The following is an 18,791-nucleotide window of genomic DNA, read 5'->3' on the forward strand; positions in this document are numbered from 1 at the left end:
AATGAATGTTTGGCATTGAGTCAGGAATGTGTTTTACTCAGAAGTAGTTTTATGCAATAATTCTATAAAAAGGGCAACAAATTGACTAATATTAGGCTTTTTCAGAGCTATAAACCTATGCAATTGGCTATTATCAGCTCGATTATTAACCTTGTGTAGTCTCACAACACAGCACTGGATCAATGCATGTACAGTAAATGGCACAACTGAACAATCCATGTAAGCTTATGTGTCAATGATCTTAAATCTTAATAAGCTGATTTGCTCCCTCAAATATTGAACTGGTTACTGTGGCATGTGAAATATTGTTCTTCCCACTCCTTGTTATCTCTGCTAACTCTTACTGACACCGGGTTACATTCTCAGTGGATGGATAGGCATCTTTTTAGAAACAGCATAATTGCACCACCAGACTTGTTGTCAGCAGTGTCAGATCACACCAATGACTGCTGAAATCTCTGTTGTTTTGGCATGTTTGAGAACTATTGCTCAGTCCAAAGAGGGAGGGTGAAGCTGGCGGGCACACATTTTCATGTTCCCTCTCCTGAAGATCTGTGTAGCTGTGGGCGTAGCACTACAGAACACACATTCCATAATATGCCATAATCTGGTTCATAGATGTCAACAATGATCCTTAATCACAGGGTATCAAAGGTTTGTGTAAACATCTCCAGGTTGTCAATGTCAACCTCTGCTTCAGGTTATTTATGGTAAAGAATATGTCCATTGTCTTGTTGTCAGTGATGGATAGATAGTGATGGACACAAGTTAAAACCTGAGCAATGTTGCAATGGTTGCATGCTTACGTGTCTAAAATGTTTTGTGTGTGTGCATCTTTTGGTGATTTATCACTGGTTTGTGGATTAGTCAGTTTGTGAATGAAAACCTGCCCTTCAGTTATGCATTTGCTCTCTGGGAGCTTCTCCATTGCAGCGTCTCCTCACTAAGGTGTCAGGTAGATTCACAGGAAGCAGCGTGATACTGAAGGACAGTGCAGGAGATAACCTTTCACTGCAGACTCATTCTGTGGCATTCATTTACCAAAGGCCCCCAGGCCACCGCCTCACTCTCACCATGCACCGCAGTCAGTGTCTGCTCCTGGTTTTATCTGTAGATCTGAGCATGTAATGTTATGTCAACATATGAATGATAGACGACTGCCTTTTGGCCATTTTAGGTCATATTTCAATTACTATATAACTGACATTTACTGGGACTGGCATGCTACTTATATTCAGATACATAACTATGTTAACCCGCATATTCTACCATTTACAGCCGTTAAAAAAAATCTGTTTTCCTGCATCAAGATAAGATTCAGTGTGTTTCATAAGGTATGCACGCAATATAACTAGACGTCTTTGTAGATGCTTACGTCTTTGTCTGAATTGCTTTAAAGTGCATAGCTATAATTCTGTGTCGGCAAGCATATGCATGTTTTCCTGCGTCAGTTGTAAGATGGCTAGTTTTTTGTCTGCATGACGAGCCCGGTGAAGTCCTGGAAAAGTATAATACCCTTTTAAGTGAGTGTGTGTCCAAAAGTGTAATAACTGTTGGTTAAAACTGTCCAGAGAAAGCTGACAGTGTCCATGACAGGAACTTCAACAAAACGATAGGGAACAAAAGGACCATGGGAAGGGCAACTGTGTTTGTGTGCAGCATGTCGAAGTGTTGAAAAGAGGGGCTGCCGGCACTCCCGCTGGGCGCCTCCCGGTGTGTTTAAGGGACGTGTCCAGCCATGTTCACCCCACACACACAGCACATATCCTGAGAGAGGTTTGTTTCCTCAGGTATGTTGTAGGTGTGGATTGATGTGTGTCTTAACATGAAAAGACTTTAAACAGAATGGAATGGCTTGTTAGCAGGGTAAGTTGGAAGTGGACCAAGAGAAAATCATGTTTCCCTCAACAGTGAAGGGGTCTCCTGCTTTGACTAAGAGGTTTTATTTCAGAAAACATGCATTCATAGCGTAGCTGAGATGGATTGCCTAACTCTGTGGTCCGGGATTGAGCTTTGCCATCCTGAACGTAACACCGAGGAGGAGCTGATAAAATATTGTGACTGTTGACTCACAGAAGAACTTGTAAACAACTCGATACACTCATTCTTGAATACATTTACAATGAGTATGTGGATATTTAGACACATTGTAAATTACCATCATCTCACTATACGACGACCAGATACTTGACATTTACTCACACAGCGGCTTGTGCGCGTACAGTCTGTATTTCCTAAAACTGTGACGCCATCAATTTGCAAATCCTACAGTTTTTCCAGAATATTTTTGGAAAGTTAGGAAAATTCCCCTCAGGGGTTTTACCCATATTCACGTGTGATCAACTTCAAAAATAACCCCTCTTATGGTTAAATCCCCAAGTTTGTTTCTCATTTTTAAGTTGGAAGGTCTTTGCAAAATAAAGTAAATCCAACTTTAAAGAAATAGACAATTTCTTGACAATTTTGATCGTGCCATTGTCGCATGACAACCAGAACTCTCTTTGTTCTTCTCAAGCTCCAAACACAGCATTCATTTCCTAGAAAACTGCACGACTACTGTGATAAAATATTTCCTGTGTACTGATTGTCAAAATCACGGGAAAATCCATCTGCTTTTTCATGAATCCTTAGCAACATGGCTACCGCTAGCACACAGGCTAATGCTACTGTCCGAAGCAAGAAACGACAGCAAGAATCCCAAAGAACAAGAGGCCCAGACATCAGTGCTATGGTACAGAGTAAAACACCTGCTTTATTAATACGTTTTGTTACTTACTGATATAGCTCAGTAGAAAAAACCTTTTTCCATCACTCTTCATCTTTGCCGTCTTTGCCTCATCTGTCTCCGGGCTCTTTTACCAAGTAGAGATTCCATAGTTAACATTTCTCTGGTTGTTCCACCATCCGTTACCTGACGTAGCTACTTTGTTGAGTTACCTTATCGTAAAATGGTCACTGGTTAGCGGTGATGTGGTGTAAATGTCTAGGGCTTTTATTGTGAAAGGCAGTTTGAAATCTGGAGCCCTGCAGAAAGAAAAAGGCCATATTTATGTGGAACAAATCCATGCAGATGGTGTTTTTATTCTACAGCCTATACATTCTGCAATCAACATTAACTTCAAAATGATACGTTTAGGCAAAAGTGTTATTTCCTGTTAAAACTTATGAATCCCTTTTCAAAGCAATCTGTTTCCTAGAAGTAAGATATTTTATTCTTTTAACATTGGGACACAACACAGTTGATCATTTAGACCTTTAAGTTCTTATAATTATATGATAAAAGCATGTGTGTGTGGGGGTGTGGGGGTGTGTGTGTGTGTGTGTGTGTGTGTGTGTGTGTGTGTGTGTGTGTGTGTGTGTGTGTGTGTGTGTGTGTGTGTGTGTGTGTGTGTGTGTGTGTGTGTGTGTGTGTGTGTGTGTGTGTGTGTGTGTGTGTGTGTGTGTGTGTGTGTGTGTGTGTGTGTGTGTGTGTGTGTGTGTGTGTGTGTGTGTGTGTGTGTGTGTGCGGATGTGTGCGGATGTGTGTTTTGGTAGTATACTGTTACTCTATCCTTTACCCTTGCTTTCTTCTGAACTTCCACCGGTGCGTCTGCTCATTATTGTGTTTCTCTAATCTGGAGGGGACAGGACTGGGTGCAGAAGTGTATTTATCTTCCTGCACAAATAGGACCTCTTTCCGTCTGGTCCCTGCTCAGCTTGTTGTTGAAAGATAGTGAACAGCGTAGAGCAAGCTTGTGCGTGCGTGTGTGTATGTGTGTGTGTGTGTGTGTGTCAGTGTGTATGTGTGTGTGTCAGTGCGTGTGTGTCTGCGCACGGGTGAACTGAGATGTGTCCCAGCTGGCCCACAGACCAGCACACTAACACTAGCAAATGCAGGCAAAAGAGGAATATATCTCCCTTGTGATATCGATACCCCTTAACTCCAGGGGTGTTTCACCCTAAATGAGAAAGCAACATTCCTCACAGAGGTCTGTTGTACTTGTAAAAGCCAGTAAGATCAGCGTTACAGAAAGTCCCTGTTGTGTGAGTCGTGTAACCCTGTTTCCGCTTTTGCTCCATCACATCTGTTGGGATGTGTACTTTTGCTACGCATTGTCTAGGCATGTTTCTTTTCATTCCCCTGTTGTCTCCCTGACATGAGGCTCGCAGAGCAACAGTTATCATACAGCAAATGGCCATGAGCCAGGAAATCACTGCAGGCAAAAGTCAGTATTCCGAATCAAAACGGAACGTTAAAAATAATACAAAAGATGGCTTTCGTTTTGATCCTTACACAACTCTCTAAAGCCGAGAAAACTATTGGTCTGACCTCGGTTTTTGATGTCAAATAGTTGCCACTAACCTGTTTTCCTCTCTGTCTACCAACATGGATTAGTATTATATTCTTACTGCATGACCTTTTGAGCAATAATTAATACCCTGTTGGCTAAACCTCAACTTTTAGATTCTAAAGCTTTTGCAATGCTCCTCCATCGCTAAGCTGCTCGTGGTGGCTTGCCTATTTAGAAAAATATTATAGCTTTAGCTAGCTTTGACCTCCTTCTTAGTGCCGTCACTGTTTGGCAATGACTTTAACTCCTGGACTGGGTGGAGAGGCTTTTTGGACCCAGGCAGTCCTTCTGTCGCTCTGAGATGACCCGACCTCAGTCCTGGCTTCCTGTCAGCCATGCCTGCGTGCCAGAGCTCAGTGTGTGGCCACTCTCTTGCCCACTTATCAAGCTCACTCAATTTGAGACCGCCTTGATCTGGTCTTTTGCCGCCAAAGTGTGATCTAAGCTTACACATGCGTAGTGGCCTGTTTTTCAGGAAAAGCCTACATGGGTGAAAAACAAACAAAAGAGATAAGACGGAGCGTTGATAAGCCCAAACTCTGCCTTGAGAGGAAAAAGCAGAAATGCAAATGATTTTTTTTACCAAGAAGCTACTTCCACTCTGTGTGAAACTCAGTGTCCTCATTGTGACATGTTTGTGTTGCTCTAAAAGCACATTCTGGAGATAAAGGACAAGTGCAGAGCACAAAAGGAATTTGATTTGATGCGAAGAATGCAAAGCAGAGAGCGGATGCACGCATGTTATTGAAGGGGGGGCGGTTGCTGATAAGAGCACAACCTTCCCTTGTTTTCCCTTGTGTACATTTACACTTCGAGTTCAAGTTTTATAAATGAATGAAAGGTTAATTGATAGATTCATTTAAAGTGAAATTTATCACTGATATTAATATCTATTATTGTGAAGGTTTTAGGATTGGAGAAAAATGCAGGGTCATTGTGTCCAAGTATGTACAGACAATTATACTAAACATTTCAAATATTATTTTAAGACTTTAAGGTTTTTTATTTGAAGACTTTAAGGTTTTTGTTACATTTCTTTTCACACATGATATGCAATGACGACAGGCAAGATGTACAAAAAGTTTAGTCGGTTCGTTTTTCAGGGGAAAAATGTGTGCGCAATGGTAAGAAATCACAACAAGCCTGACGTTGTGCTATGATTCAAAGGTCTTAAAAGTCTGTTTTGTAAATGAACGTCAGGGGAATGGTTTGTATTGGGTACATTACGAGTGGAAAACAGGTCCATTTGAACGAATCACTGACTCTTCTTCTATTTACATGTGGATGCACCTGTGTGTTTGTATGAGTATGCTTATGTGCGTGTTTGAGGGGGTCTGTTTGTGTTTGAGTGTGACAGTGTATACTTTGTCGGCCCGAGGACATTTAGATTGAGTGTGTGTTGTCCTCTCTGGTGAGAGCACACATATGTGTTTGCATGAAGACCTGCTACTATGTGGGTGTGTGTTTGATAAACTGTGAGAGCATGTGGGAGAATGTTTGTCTATTCATCTGGGTGAGAGCAGGAGAGAAAGAGCAGAATGAGGAGGTGGAAGAGATCTGCTTCCAGCCTCTATCTTCAAGTCAATCTGCTCACAGTCACACAAAAACCTCTTTATCTCTCCCTTAGACAGCGGGGAGGGAGACAGGCAGAGAGAGAGAGACAGACAGACGGAGAGGAAGAAAAATAAATGCGTTTTAAAAAGAGGAAAAGTACAGAGGGTAAAGGGAGACAGATTCAATCAGGCAGCTTTAAGAAGATAGAGCGAATTTTTTTGTTTAAGAGGATCATCAAAGTCATGCTCAGACAGCATCTGTCATTATAAGTATTTGTGCTATTTCGGTATCAGCACAATAAGCTATTATTGTCCAATTGAAAGGCTCTTAGTAAGATCTTCAGGATGTGGCCCGTCAACTTTGATACAAAAGTTGTATCGACAAGCGAAACATTATTTTACAGTGTTCCCTACTTTGGCCGCAGTGGAAGTTGAGTGGCCATTGACATCCTCTCCAGCGTTCACCGTGTCCTCTCAACACATACAGTGCACACACACTCTTCAACACATGACTGTGAATGATGGCGTACATTTTCAGTGATGAAACTGACAAACACGCAGTCGTGTCTCCGCGTAGGTGTGACTGTCTGCCTGCAGAACACGCAGAAAGAGCAACAAATCAAATAAATCAACCTTGGCTTAATTGCAGGACTGACACAAATATATGGTTGTCATTTGCAATGCAGCTCTGGCAGCTGTCCAGATAAGGATGACTACCAGTAAGAGTTTGGAGGCACAGAGACCACATCTGGCAACAAGGCTGCTTTGTGTGTGTGTGTGTGTGTGGTGTGTGTGTGTGTGTGTGTGTGGTGTGTGTGTGTGTGTGTGTGTGTGTGTGTGTGTGTGTGTGTGTGTGTGGTGTGTGTGTGTGTGTGTGTGTGTGTGTGTGTGTGTGTGTGTGTGTGTGTGTGTGTGTGTGTGTGTGTGTGTGTGACTGCGAGGCTGCCGTGGTGCTGGCCTGTTATTGCAGTATCATGCCCCATTGGCTGATGAGTTGCTATGCTCATCTCTTGTTCCTTTCAGCCCCAATCAAACCTGTCACAATATGAGTCAGCGTGGCTATAAGTGGGACCGATGCCTCTCACCATTAGATCAATCACCGGTCACATTTTAATCCAGTGCCGAAGCCACTAGTGGTGTGATGTGCTCGTGAAAGCTGGCTAGTGACAGACAGAGGCTGGAGAACTGAACAAACTGAGAGGCTAAAGAGCTGAAATCTCATTTTCTCATGTGGCCTTGAGAGTGGAGCATGCTCAGTGCTGATGTTTGTCATCTCTCCCTCTCCGAGATGCTGCTGCAGTGCTTCCCAGCAGGCTTGGCATAGGCTTGCTCATGGACATCTCTCTTATGGAGCGATACAGTGGCCAGGCTGCAGCGGCTCGGTGGAAACCTCTGCCTGTGTTTCTTTCATTCACTCTGTGTTTCTCTGCGGCTCTCCCGTGTCACCTTTCTTCCATTTCTGCCTCTCCCACTCTTTCTCCCGTTGTGTTTCTCACACATTATCTCCTACTTTCTCGCCTGCATCCTTTTCTTGTCTCACTCTCCCCGCGTCTCAGCCTCACTCCGCCCTTCCACATCTCTCTCTCTCTCTCTCTCTCTCTCTCTCTCTCTCTCTCTCTCTCTCTCTCTCTCTCTCTCTCTCTCTCTCTCTCTCTCTCTCTCTCTCTCTCTCACACACATACTCTAGTTGCTACCCTTAAGACTGTGGTTACCATGGTGACAGCTATGTGCTGCGGAAACGTCAAAGAAGCTGCATCCACCCAGGATCACTTCCTTGTTCAACACTTAAATTCTTTCTCGCTGTTTCTCTTTGATCTCTACTTGCCAAAGAGCCATGCTTGATTTGAATGTGCTATGTTGTGAATGAGGCTGTTCATGTAGTATTGTATGAACTCAACTGTTGCTGAGCAGAGTCCTAAGTGACACTCAGTTTTGGAAACTCGTTTGACTTTGCTACAGCTGACCTTGAAAAATCCCGGAAGCCCCCTTCCTCTGGGCTTCCAGGTGTCACTAACGTTGATTTGTGTGGTGTCTGTTTTAAAGGGGCTTCACCGGCACGCCCAGTCACATAAGTCTCGTCACATCTTTAGCCTGTCATTCATACAGAGGGCCACTTGCACAGACGGACACATTTAACCGCTAATGGAAAGCTGTGAGACTGGCAGCATCAAGCAGATTATATTTATGCTTTGTACGCAATCTCCTTGGTCTGTACTGACAACATATGCTGCTGCTGGGTGAGCAGGTTTTTATTTGCCCGCCTGTGTTGTTTCCACAGCACACCTCAGTGCACGGTCATCTGAGGGAGCAGATGCCTTATTAAGAGGTGAATATCAGCAGGTGGGGCTGTTTCTGTCATCTGATGAGGAAGACATTATTTTCACTCCCTAGTTTCATTCACACGTTACACCTTTGTGTCCTCCCATTTCCTTTCCTTCCCTATTTTTCCTGTCCTGTCCATTTTCCCTTACTGTTGTTTTACTTACTTACCCCTCCTCCTTGTCCTTGCTTCACCTCTGAGAGTCAAGATGTGTGTTAAAAGCTTGCACTATGCCCTACTTTAAGCCCCCCTGACACCCATATACACTTTGTTGGACAAAAAAGCAGACAGATGTAAACAACACAACCTAATGGCGGTTTAAAGCCATTATGTCTAAAAAGATAAACTCCGGTGCCTGTGAAAGGGCAGGAGTGCTGTCGAGCGGTATATATGTGATGATGTGCAGGTATGCTGTTGTTAGGAGGGGGGGCAGCTCTGCTCCATCATACAGGAGAGCTGTCTCCCCTATTTGAGGGACAGCAAGGAGGGATTAGGAGGCAGGCAGAGATGGGGCCTGTGGAGCATTTATGAGCAGGGCATACAAAGGATCAATGTCAGAACTTTTAGGGGTTGGCTCCACTTCTTTTTTTTGGATATGCGCTTCAAGTGATGCTCCTCCCACACTGGCCCACCGTGCCCCTCCACCTCCAGACCCTGATCCAAGGACGGCCCACGGCTGTTGAAAAACAGCAGATGCTTTTGAGTAGAAAAAAATGAAGAGAGATTTAGATGCACATGACCATATTGTGTCTTGGTGTGAAAAATGGAGTTCATTTCAGATGCTTGTTGTACTCCACAGGCTCATATACAAAAGCTTAACCTTGTTCAGAGCTCTTAACGCAATCTTGTGAACACAAAAAAACATCTAACCCTATTTTCTGATAGTGTGTAGTCGGAGAGGGCTCCATTTCCATCTCCCTCTTTCCTGTATGTGCTTTGCATAACATTTGCCAAGTGGGACACAGTTGTGGCACGTAGTGATCGTAAAAAACTAATGCATCTGCACTGCTACACGAAGTATATTTTAAAATCTTTTCCTAATTCAGCAGGAGCTCGGCAGGTTTGCAAAAACTTTGAGACGAGAGCTACACATTGATGTCCACGCTAACCCCGAGGTTAACCTGCTCCTGATGCTCCTACTGCTATGTAGGACTCCCTCATAACTCATGTTACATTTCACCAATTTGCATCTTGTGTGGCTCTACTTGAAGGCATTCGTGGGACCATGAAGGAGCAGGTTTGGAAATGTTATGAGAGGCACACAGAATATCTAGATCTACATCCCATCAGCCTGAAGGTGGTGCTTCTTTTGTCCTGACGTCACTGATACTCATATTTCTGACACATACATAAACCGCACGCCCACCCAGAGACACACGGGCCTGGGAACGAGTCCCATCTTGTTGAATAGTGGAGGAGGAAGTGAGTGTTGAGGTTAGGGGGGAGATAGGGAGGCAGGGGCAGCTCTCTGACACACTGTGGCCCCTGCCAGTCCTCAGCAAAGTCCGCTGACAGATTAGATCATCGAAAAAAACAACCAGCGGGAGTAGAGGACAGACGAACAAGCATTTTGTTAGTAGGGAAAGCACAAAATTGGATCGGATTGCCGTGTCAGACCTTAGCCTCAGTGTGACCCCCACCAGTCTTGTTGCCCACAGATTAGGCTTATGCTATTGAGGGCAGTGACCCGTAACGACATGACCCCCTTTCCAATCCCTGCTGCCGCCACCTCTTCCTAAGAAATCAACGTCATGAATCTATGGAGGGCTGGACGGAGACAAACCTCCGGAGGGCCCCGCAGATGACTCATTTACGGATCTTTTTTTTTAAACAAACGAGTTTCATTGAGAGTGGACCTGCTGTTGTTTCAACGGGTTTTTATTTTCTTGCCACTTAGTAGGACAGTGGAGTTCAGACAGCATGACATTAGAAAACCTTACTTTTGCGATAGCAGCTTAAAATAATACCATGTAGCCACAGTTTGGGGTATGTCAAATGAAGATAAACAGATTAGCCGCAGCGTTGTAGTTGTCAAAGTTATGTTTGCATTAGATATTGTTTTACGAAAAAAAACTAATATCCTCTTGTACTAAATTCGGGCAGTGACTCATTTGCCACTTTCAGAAAGTTCTGTACTTTGATTTATTTATTTTCTGGAGCCAAACATGGCCTGCTGCTGGACTTCAACCCAGCCCCTCCACCCTCTCTTTTATATTAGTCTCCCCTTGCCCTATTTCCCTCTGTGCTTTCAAACTTTCTACTGAATAAATAGAAACACACAAGGTGAGCTGCCCCCTTAGCCTTTTTTAAAAAAAACTTATTTGCAGAATAACAAAATCTTCATTTGAACAAATTCTGGTATCAAAAGCAAATGTCTGCATTTTTAAAAGATGAATGCTCGTTTCAATGGATGCATATTCATACCTCTGCATGGACATTGATGACTGCGACAGTGAAACAGCGAGTTAAAACCACAGACATGCTGAGACCTGCCTGAAGTAAAGAGAGGGGGGTCTGACAGACAAGAAAGCTGAGGAAGGGGAGCAGCTATAGGAAAAACCAAACATTATCTTTCTTTTTGTGTATTTTTGGAAGAAGCAAGTCTGTCGTAGATTGTGATCTGACATTTGGCACCTCACACATCGCACACATCGCACACATCGCACAGAAACAGTGCTCGGCAAATCTGGACCAGATGTGAAGTGTTTTGGGACCCCGACATCAACCTGGCAAGGGCAGGTCCCCGCCTGAATTATCTGGGTGGGGTCAGCAGTGCAGAGGGGACAACTTAAGAGGTCTCGCTGCACTTTTGCATGGGTCATTAGAGGGGATGCTCCCGAAGGTAGGGACTAGAGTCAGAGCTGGCTAAGAGGCCGTGGAGCATGAATGGACGAGTCCAGATTTCTGGCTGGACTTAGGAGTCTCTCCGTCCTCAGTCGTGGCTGCAGGGCCTGTAAGACCCGCTGCTTATCTGATAGATCCAGAAGAGGAACATTTGATTGCCGTTAAAGCAATGGGAAATGCCTTCCCTCTTTCTTCACTCCCTCCCTCTGTATTCTCTCACTTCTCCCCTTTCGAGCTATGCCTCTACCTTTTTCTCCCTATTTTTTCCTGCTCGCTCCCTCCCTCCCTCGTCTCCCTCCCCTCCCTCCCTCTCCCTCTCTTTCCCTCTGCCCTGCTTTGAGTAGGTGGTTCTTGCTCTACTTGATTGGTGTGAGTCTATATAGGAGGAGAGACGACTCTAACAGGCTCAGAGTCTGGTGGTGCCCACTTGCCACACGTTCCCAATAGGACTACCTGGGATTTTTTTTTTTCCTGTGTCTTCTACTGAGGATTTACTTTCTTGTGACAGCATGACGGAGACCAAGAGGAAAGATAGGAAAGGGAAAAAGAAGGGGGGTAAGAAGGGCGATTCCACTGCAGGTAAAAATAAATGAAAGGTGGTTTCTGTGTAACATATTATGTATGTATGTGTATGGCTGTGTGTTAGAGAGAGACTTAGAGAGAGACAGTGTGAGTTTAAGTTTGTGTTACTATATTACGGAAGTGTGGGACAAAGTAAGTATCCTCTTGGCTTGTCAAAGCTTGCCGCTTGGTTGTCACATGGATTGGTCTTCTTACATGGACAGCGTGTAGAGGCACATCTGTTTTTTGCTGCAATTGGGAATTGTAGGGAAGACAACTAATACGACATGTGTACAAAATCAACTTAACCTTAGGTTTTTTAGCCCAACTGTTTCTGGATCTCACAGAGCCAAAGCACAGCTGTATAATGAGCCATGTGAAAACTGGCTATAACTGCTTTTGTTGATTCATCTGATAATTTAACAACTGATCTGCCACATCAAATGTTGATATCGGATTTTTTGCCCGGTCTTTATCATAAAAGTAACGTCTGTATGGCTACATTCTGAATTTCATCACGCATTTTTCGACATGGTTAACAATTCAACAGTTGCTTTCATCTTAATTTGCATATGTGGTGGTGAGTCATATAACATAAAAGTCTGACTGTTTATGTGCTGGAAGCTACTCTGACATAGGGTATAGTATGGGAGCTGCTTGTATTTCGGAATCACAGACGTAGCAATGTGCTTGCTTAGTGGAGGATCCTACAAGCTGCAGCATGTCACTGTAGTTTGACCTCAGGTCATGGGGGAAGCCCAACCCCCGTTTCAGTGACACTTTGAGGGCAATACCATGAGAAGCACTGTAGCTACTTTGACTTCTCATTCTTGGTTGGATTAGATACTGTATCTTATACAGCATCTGTTATGTAGGTAGCCATTTTGTACCTGCTGATGTCACTCATGTCAGCCTCCAACAGATAACCCTCAAAACTGGGATTAACATGAACAGAATTTCTTTATGTCGACCATTTTTTGTCTTCTTTATTGGGAAGACATGGGGCCTCTTTTCAGCTTAAATGTGCTACTGTAGTTGTTTTTGGCACCTATGGTTAATTTGATTTTATTACCCATGTAAAGTGGAAGATGTAGCCTGAATAAGGAATGGTCCTGGTTCCAGGTCTGATTGTGATCTATAAACATGTGGGATAAACGGCTCCCAGAACAGGACACAGAGTGCTTTTTGAATATTTCTCTGTGTCTTTGTTCATAAACTAGCACAGCTGCTGGACACAGAGAAGATCGTGTGATGTCTGGTTTAGTTTACTTTTACAAAAGGATGCAACTGATAATAAACGTAACTTTTGTTGAATTTGAAAAAATATGCCTTTAACAAAGTAACTGCGAATGTTCCAGTGCCACGTTAATTTTGTATGTATCTGATAATGATCTTCAATATCCACATGGAGATCACTTCATTGATGTATTACAAACTTTGGTAACTAGGTAACCTCTTTGAAACTACCTGCTTACTCGTAAAATGGAGCTTATCAAAGGAAGCCAACATGATCACACCCTCATTGGTGATGCTTGTTGTGTCTGCTCCGCATCAGTTGCCTTGGCCTAAGGCTCTAAAATAGGTAATCCTTAACATTAAAAAAAAAAAAAAGGAACCTAATGACACATAAAGATGGTTCCTCTAGCACAGGGGTCACCAACCTTTTTTAGGATGAGGGCTACTTTCACTGTAAATAGAGTTTGTCACTGTAAATAGAGTTTGTAAACTGTACCCTGCACATTATGTTGTATGTCATCCTTATTGTTGTTTTTATGTTACATGTGTAACTAATGTCCTGCAGGTCACCCTTGAAAAAGAGATCTTTTGATCTCAAGGGGCTTCACCTGGTTAAATAAAGGCTACAAACAAACAAACTTTCAAAAAATAAAACAAGTCAAGGGCTACTTTTACTCCTCTTTTTTTTGTTTTTTGCAGTGTATATATTTAGCACATTTTAACATTATTATATGCTGACCTTTAACCTTTGTGTGCTGATTGGGTCTTTGGGACCCGTTTTCAGTGTTTACTAAAAGAACATGTATTCAATTTACTTATTTTAACCTGCTTTATTTGGGGGTGGACCTCACATCCTCTAGGGGGGACCTCACATCCTCTAGGGGGGTCCTCACATCCTCTAGGGGGGACCTTACATCCTCTAGGGGGGTCCTCACCTCCTCTAGGGGGGTCCGGGGCATGCACCCCCGGGAAGATTTTTTTTTTGAAATGTTGAAGTGAAATGCATCAATCTGGTGCACTTTGAGCACAAAATGAATTCATGGATACAGCTCTCAACACTCATATGAAAGAGAGCTGTATACTTTTCAATACTCCAAACATCTTTAGAATATGATCACAACCAATAACAAATCATTTAAACTTGTTTATTCTTATCTTATGTTACCGAGTTAACATTCTTTCTTTTTATTTATGCATATTTGACTAATCACTCCCCTTTTAAACTGTTTTTTGTACTGTCCTATAGTACACATTGGAATGATTTCATAGATAAAGGTGCTAGCTCTCTCTCTCCCTCCCTCGCTCTCGCTAGCTCTCTCTCTCCCTCCCTCGCTCTCTCGCTCGCGCTCTCGCTCTCCCCCTCTGTCTTGCTCGCTCACAGAGGCTTTGTGCTCCTCCGTGGCGATGGCGGCTTGCGTTAAAAAAAAAATATATACATATTTGTAAAGTGGGGGGACACAAACAGTATTTCGAAAAGTGCGGGGGACATGTCCCCCCTGTCCCCAGTGGAGATTACGCCATGCGTGTGTATGCAAGTTGCAACCATGGAAGTAACACACACAGTAAAACTCTGCCCCTCATGTGCGGTATAGGCTGGCATGATAGGCTGTTCAATGGGGCTGATGTGTTGTGTAGATTCTGCCAGAAGGAAAACCAGCGGGGAGGGGCCACATTGCTTTTCTTCCCGACTGCAACGCTGGTCCCGCAAATCAAGCAAGAACGTGATTGGTCGATATTCATTGTGGAAGTGGCGGGAGGAGGGGTGTTAGATATAGAGTTGTAGTAAGTAGATAGAGTTCGCTATGATTGAAGTTTCGTTTATGCATAAACTAGATTATTTTAATTACATTTCCTTTTTTGTTTTGTGTATTTTATACATTTTGGATTTGCTTGGCGAGCTATTTTTAGAACATGCCCGGCGGGACTCACGTTGCCCCGGCGGGCACCGTTTTGGCTACCCCTGCTCCAGCAGAACCGCTCTGATCTGGCTCTTTAATAAATGTTGATGTCTTGTAATTATCTACGAGTAACATGGCTTCATTCAGGATGTGTTTTTTCAATTAATGAAGTTCAAAAGAGCCTTATCATTTGCAAATCTATCAACACGACTTCATAATCAATACTTACATAATACAACTGTCATATTCTCTAAATGTAATTGCTGCATTTAATAATAATTACAACTTCAAGATCTCCTTCCAATAAATGGCTGTGGTTAGTTTGTTGATAGTTGAAGTCGCGTCTGGTCGAAACAAACTGAAAACTGTTTATTCTGAACGCATCCGATACGTTGTAAAATGTAGGCTACTTTGTGTCCTTTCACGTGTATACTTGCAAATCTATCAACAAGTCTTCATAATCAAAAGTAGCTATGTATGATCTGCTAATTAAATTAGTAGACATGTATACAGCATCAGAATAGGATGCCAGCTTTCTGTAAGCTACCTTTTGATGTCAGTGCTTAGCTCAAAAGCTAATTAAAGTTCTTTGAGCTAGCTGGCTTGTTTCGCTAGTGTGCTAACTAAGCATCAGTCGCATAAAAAACAGTGCAGATTGTCGTTAATGTGCTGCATGTTAGCGGTGTGGTATGACATGGATATTGTGTACATTGCACCAAAACATGGATATATGAATATTTGTCAAACGAAAGTGCTACCTTACAGTGCTATTTAGACGTGAAGGTGTGCAGGAAAACCAAAAACACATTTTGTATGTAATTGTTTGCTGGCAACACGCTTTGTTCTCAAAGCCTTCAGACAAGAGATAGATAGTTCTTTCATGATTGTCCTGCAAGTTGTAAAAAAACGGATTCTTTTTTCTTGTTTTGGAAATACAACTGTCATATTCTCTACATGTAATTGCTGCATTTAATAATAATTACAATTCCACGATGTCCTTTCAATAAATTGCTGTGGTTAGTTTGTTGATGATTGAAGTCGGGTCTGGTCGACTCACACTGGAAACAGTTTATTCTGAACAACGCATCCGATACGTTGTACAATGTACTTTGTGTCCTTTCACGTGTATACCTGTATGGAAGTCTAGAGGTGTGTCAACAATATAATTGTATGTAATCTAGCCCATGAGCGATCTGTTCAGATTGTTAGACTGTCAGTCAACCATCAACCATATCACAGGAACTCAACCGTATTATCTCAAGTACGATGTGTTCTCAATCAGCACACATATATTTAAGAAGATGAACTCACAGCATGTACTTCTCAGTTATAATTCCCTTTTTATTGGCTATGACGTCTCCAGAATTTGGATCAGATAGTATTTCAAGTTTTTGATTTATGGAATTCTGCTGCTGCAATGTTACATGATGACTTCCTTTCAGGTCTTTTTTTGATAGGCTTGTGTTTTGTGGCTGGAAGTCGACGCTCTTTAAATAATGTTGCAGGACTTTTTGTAATGAAACAAGCCCAGCGTTAGAAAGGGAAAACTTCTGCAGAGATTTGTGCCAAAATCGTGGTTCTTTTTGGAAGGAAAAGACCCCCGAGGGATGGAAATGCTCTGCAACTTGGTTGTCTTTCTTATGAATAAGACGAGAGCAAAATTCTACAGGCATTTCATAAAATCTGTCATCAATACAATGCTACAAGAAAGCATGTCTCTTTTTTTTAAATAGCAGTTAGATATCCCTGTACAGTTTGCCTGACCTACATAAATATTATTTTGCTGATGATGTTCTATAATCTATAAACTTCAACCATCCATCTTATATTTGATCAGCACAAGACAAGTTTCCTTCTGGCTGGGTTTGTTTGTGTTGTCAGGGTATTTAGAATGAGTTATGTGTGAGATCCTTCATTTTGTGCCAGACACTTTAATAATGTAACTCCTACCACCACTTTTATAATTTAAATAAAGCTATTCTTTTTTTTGGATAATGGCCAGTGATGTAAGGAGATGATGGTGAAGCACAGTCTGAGCTTCTAATTCATGTAGGATCTTGCTTCATATAATTGCTCTTACAAAATTACTCTATCATGTTCTGTTGCAACAACGACTTGAAACTAATCAGAAACTAACATCAGAGACGATTACAACTTAAACCAACCTACAGAATAATAGTGCCAATGAAACACCTTAATATCTGTTCAAAGAGTGTCACTGTCGCTGACTAAACACGGTTAATCAAAACCAAAAATCGGTTTGGCAAACACGTGTGTGCAGAGACATATTATGACAGGCTTTTAATCTGAAAGCAATCTGCTGATGAAACTTTTGAAATCTCTGGTTTACCAAAGAATCTGTGGAATGCTGTGAGTGTAATGCACTTCAGTTTGCTATGCTGATCAAATGTTAACCACTTCTGTCAAATACTCAACAATTGCCCTTTACTATACCAACATAAACTTAAATCACAATAGTATTTTGCAAGATATGACACCAAATGCAACAGCTGTGGTTTGCCCATTTTCTTTGCCTGTCCTTATGTTGCTTTTGTAAAGAAATTGGCAGAACTAAGCACAATTCACAAACCTGATATTAAAGTTGGCCATGTAAGCAAGATGTGGTTTTAATCTAAATTAGCATGTCTGAAATGATGTTACTCATCCATCAGAAACATTTGCATCCCATTGGAGACCTTTCGCTCTATAACTGTCAGCAGTAGTACAGTATCTGGTCCAGTCTGATCTACTAACTCATGCGAAACACACATCCAGTGTGTGTGAGTTTGTGTGTTGGGAGAGCAACTGAGATGCAAATGTCACTGACTTCTCATACCTAATTTGCCTGCAGTTTTTATTGCACTTTTGAGTAATTCAACAACAATGACTAGTGTGTACCAAAGCAGTATGAAAATTAACAGGAAAGTAATTTGCTAACCAAAAAGGACCAGCACACAGCAGTCAAAGGGACATATCAAATCAGAAAGCAAGGCAGTATGTGTTATCGTAGGTGTTGGACTGATATAATATTGCCGATAAATAAAAAAATGTTGTGAAGGTAGTTGAAGCAGACATCTCATATCTCTTTTCTTTTCTTGGTGATTCTATCGCAACAAGGTGCATTGGTCATTCAGTGGTGTGACTGCATGTGTTTACGCTGATCTTTGTGAACTGGATGGTTTGAAATTGGATTCATTTGCACAGAAAGGGGCTAATTTTGCCCCAAATATTTGCATATTTCGCCATTTGCATCGTAATGCAGTTAGCGTTACATTTCACTCCTTGTGGGTAAGAATACCACCGTTTCTTTGGCGCGTTCAGCTTCTGCAAAGTTTGTAAATGTTCCCCTCAGTGTAAAGGAACACTTTTATTTCCTAGCAGGGGCCGGCTGATTGGTCAACTTGTTGGTTCTTATTTGTGCATGGCACAAAGCTGTGACAGAGACCAGTTCTTCTGCTTTTAACTTAATATGATGATTTAGCCTCTTTGGGTTGTGTTTTAAAAGCTAAAGTAGTAATGGACATTTGTCCCTTCGCATCTGGATGAAATGAGGAGTCCACTGAGGAGTCCACTGAGGAGTCCACTGAGGAGTCCACGCATTGTGTTGACATTGTTAACTTTTGTATGTGCTATAAAGACAGGTTGTATGAAAGAAAAAGGACATAGTAGTTACAAAGTTGAGCAATGATCAAATGGGGATTTTGACATGCCAAGATGGACTTAATCATAGTAGGTTTTACTGCCGCAAAGAAAAACAAAACACAAACATTTTAATAAATGAAAAAACACTATCGGATGCATATTTGTGGTGTTTGGCGAGAGATAAGTAGAGTGTCTTGAGTCACATAAACAATGTAACAGATAATTGGTTGTGGTGGGAGGCTGTTGAAATGATATCTTTGAACAGGCACTAGTGTGCAATGTCTGAAGAGCATTCCCACATGCAAAACCCATTTCTTTAGCTAGGTCACCATGTAATGTGTCTTTTGACAGTGTGCAGTAAAGTGACATAACACCAGAGTAATCAGCGATACTTTGTCTAGAAGGG

General features: G+C 42.2%; 1 protein-coding gene across 5 annotated transcripts in view; it reads left to right on the forward strand.

The window, feature by feature from the left end:
- nrg2a (neuregulin 2a) overlaps positions 1–18,791 on the forward strand; it is a 72,925-nt gene that overhangs the window by 11,714 nt on the left and 42,420 nt on the right. Inside the window, exon 1 of one of the 5 annotated variants that reach the window (XM_034200301.1) lies at positions 11,041–11,627. The exons of the other annotated variants lie outside the window; for them this stretch is intronic. Coding sequence (XP_034056192.1) covers positions 11,558–11,627 — 70 coding nt within the window. The 5' untranslated portion in view covers positions 11,041–11,557. Of the gene's footprint in view, positions 1–11,040; positions 11,628–18,791 lie in introns of those variants that run through there. 5 annotated transcript variants of the gene reach the window in all.

The sequence above is a fragment of the Gymnodraco acuticeps genome, unplaced genomic scaffold (assembly GCF_902827175.1).
Source record: "Gymnodraco acuticeps unplaced genomic scaffold, fGymAcu1.1, whole genome shotgun sequence".
Classification (NCBI taxonomy): domain Eukaryota; kingdom Metazoa; phylum Chordata; class Actinopteri; order Perciformes; family Bathydraconidae; genus Gymnodraco; species Gymnodraco acuticeps.